General features: G+C 36.1%; 1 protein-coding gene across 1 annotated transcript; it reads right to left on the reverse strand.

Moving 5' to 3' along the window:
* Nucleotides 1-292: 292 nt before the first annotated feature.
* On the reverse strand, nucleotides 293-1,572 carry LOC118234543 (trace amine-associated receptor 13c-like). Its single transcript, XM_035431133.1, has one exon. The coding sequence runs from the start codon at nucleotides 1,556-1,558 to the stop codon at nucleotides 560-562; it is 999 nt and encodes a 332-aa protein (XP_035287024.1). The 5' UTR covers nucleotides 1,559-1,572; the 3' UTR covers nucleotides 293-559.
* Between the last annotated feature and the right edge of the window lie 410 nt (nucleotides 1,573-1,982).

The following is a 1,982-nucleotide window of genomic DNA, read 5'->3' on the forward strand; positions in this document are numbered from 1 at the left end:
CAGAAGTTTGAGACACTCTTCTAGATCTGTGATGAGTGCTTGAACAGTTTCTTCTATTTGGCCAAATAAAAGTTGTATTGCTGAATTACTCTGCGACCTGACTGAGTTATTGCCTCCATTGAAGGTAAAATTCACAACACTACACAAAAATTCATTGGTTCATGCTGCCCAAAAACCACCATGAAAATGTCTTGTACTTCTAAATGGACCTTATTTTATTATATTATATGAAAAATGACAAGAAAGGAAAACAGTAGCATTTTATCAAATCATAGGAACAATGGGTCATCAAGTGTGAAAACAGATACACAAAGTTTTAAAAAGGAACTTTAGGAAAGAACAACATCTTACAGGGAATTTTCTAGGAATATAGTCCACTGTACATTTGCAATGAATCTTAAAAACACTGTTATAATGACATCATGAGAGCAATCAATGCTATGTTGGGTGTGTTCGACGCTGCATGCAGAGGGCTTTTTGATAATCGGTGTAAAACAAGGATGAAAAAATTTTAACTGGTTTATAAACATCACATTCATTTGACATTCATCGGAGATTGCTAGGTTTCCTGTTGCACATTCAGCATAGAAGACTCTGAGCCACATATTCTAAGTGTTAGTATGAGTTTAACAGACCTCCGATACCATGGATAGAAAAGAGCATAAATTATTGGATTGATGGAAGAATTCAAATATAATACAGGTGATGTAATTAAAATTGCAAGATCGACAGATTTGTTCCTAAAATAGATTTCAACAAAGGCACTTACATAGTAGGGTACTGAACACAGAAGGAAGACTGCCACGAGAATTCCAAGGGATTTTGCTGCTTTCCTTTCAGAGGCCATAGAACCATGATCATTTTTTGGGCACTTTCTGACACTCCTAATTTTATTTGCATGCTTTTTAGCGATAGCAAAAATTTTCAAGTTTATAATTACAATCATTGAGCATGGTAAAACAAATGCAATTATGAAGTCAACAATAGCCCATACTTTGTTAACTGTACCAACACACTCACCACATGTGATGTTTTCTTTCATGTCAGTAAAATCTCCATTGAAATAAATAAGCACCATATTGTAGATTAATGAATACAACCACAGTATGGCAATCATCCTCAAAGTTACATTCACTGTAATTTTCATGGAATAGTGAAAAGGGTTGGAGAGGGCAAGATATCGGTCCAATCCAATTAAAGCTACATTATAAACTGATACACAAGTAAAGTAATATTCTGCTAACTTAAAAGTTGTGCAATACAATATATCAAAGCACCTCCATTGATCTATCCACGTAAGAAAATAGACGGGCATCACAATTACCCCAACAAGAAAGTCCACCATGGCCAGAGAGAGCACAAGGAAATTAGTTGGTGTCTGAAGCTGCTTGAAGTGACAGATGGAGATGATCACAAGCAAGTTTCCACAAACGGTCTGTGAGACAACTAAAGCTACAGTCATATACAGCAACACATCCGCTGCTGTTGGTGAAGTTTGCAAACAAGAAAAGTTTGAATGGACACAGGGTGTCTCTTGATGCTCTTCTGTGAGATTCATAAAGGAAGAGGTTACAGTTTCATTGAATTCTGTGGATGTGCATAAACGGTGTTGCATAATGTAGCTTGCTGGCCTTGCAAAGTCCTTTTGGATCATTAAGCGCAATAGAGTCACATGTATATAAGGGGGTTGCCATTGTCTTTTTTTCTTTTGGTGGTTGTTTATGAATCCCCATCAGATTAAATTAAATTAATTGTACAGGGGGTTGCGTTAGGAGACTGAGATCAAGAGAATCGGTCAAGACAAAAGAGATTAAACACTTGTTGATTCCAGAATTACAATGGTAACAGAGTGGATTGCGTGCAGTGACTTGAATTATCTTGGAATTCGTGGAAAATTAAGAAAATTACAAAAATTACATTAGTTTAACAGAAGCTCTTATCCAGAGCAATTTAAAATGGAGGAATACACTAAGTTCATTCCG

This window comes from Anguilla anguilla, chromosome 8 (assembly GCF_013347855.1).
Source record: "Anguilla anguilla isolate fAngAng1 chromosome 8, fAngAng1.pri, whole genome shotgun sequence".
In the NCBI taxonomy this organism is placed as follows: domain Eukaryota; kingdom Metazoa; phylum Chordata; class Actinopteri; order Anguilliformes; family Anguillidae; genus Anguilla; species Anguilla anguilla.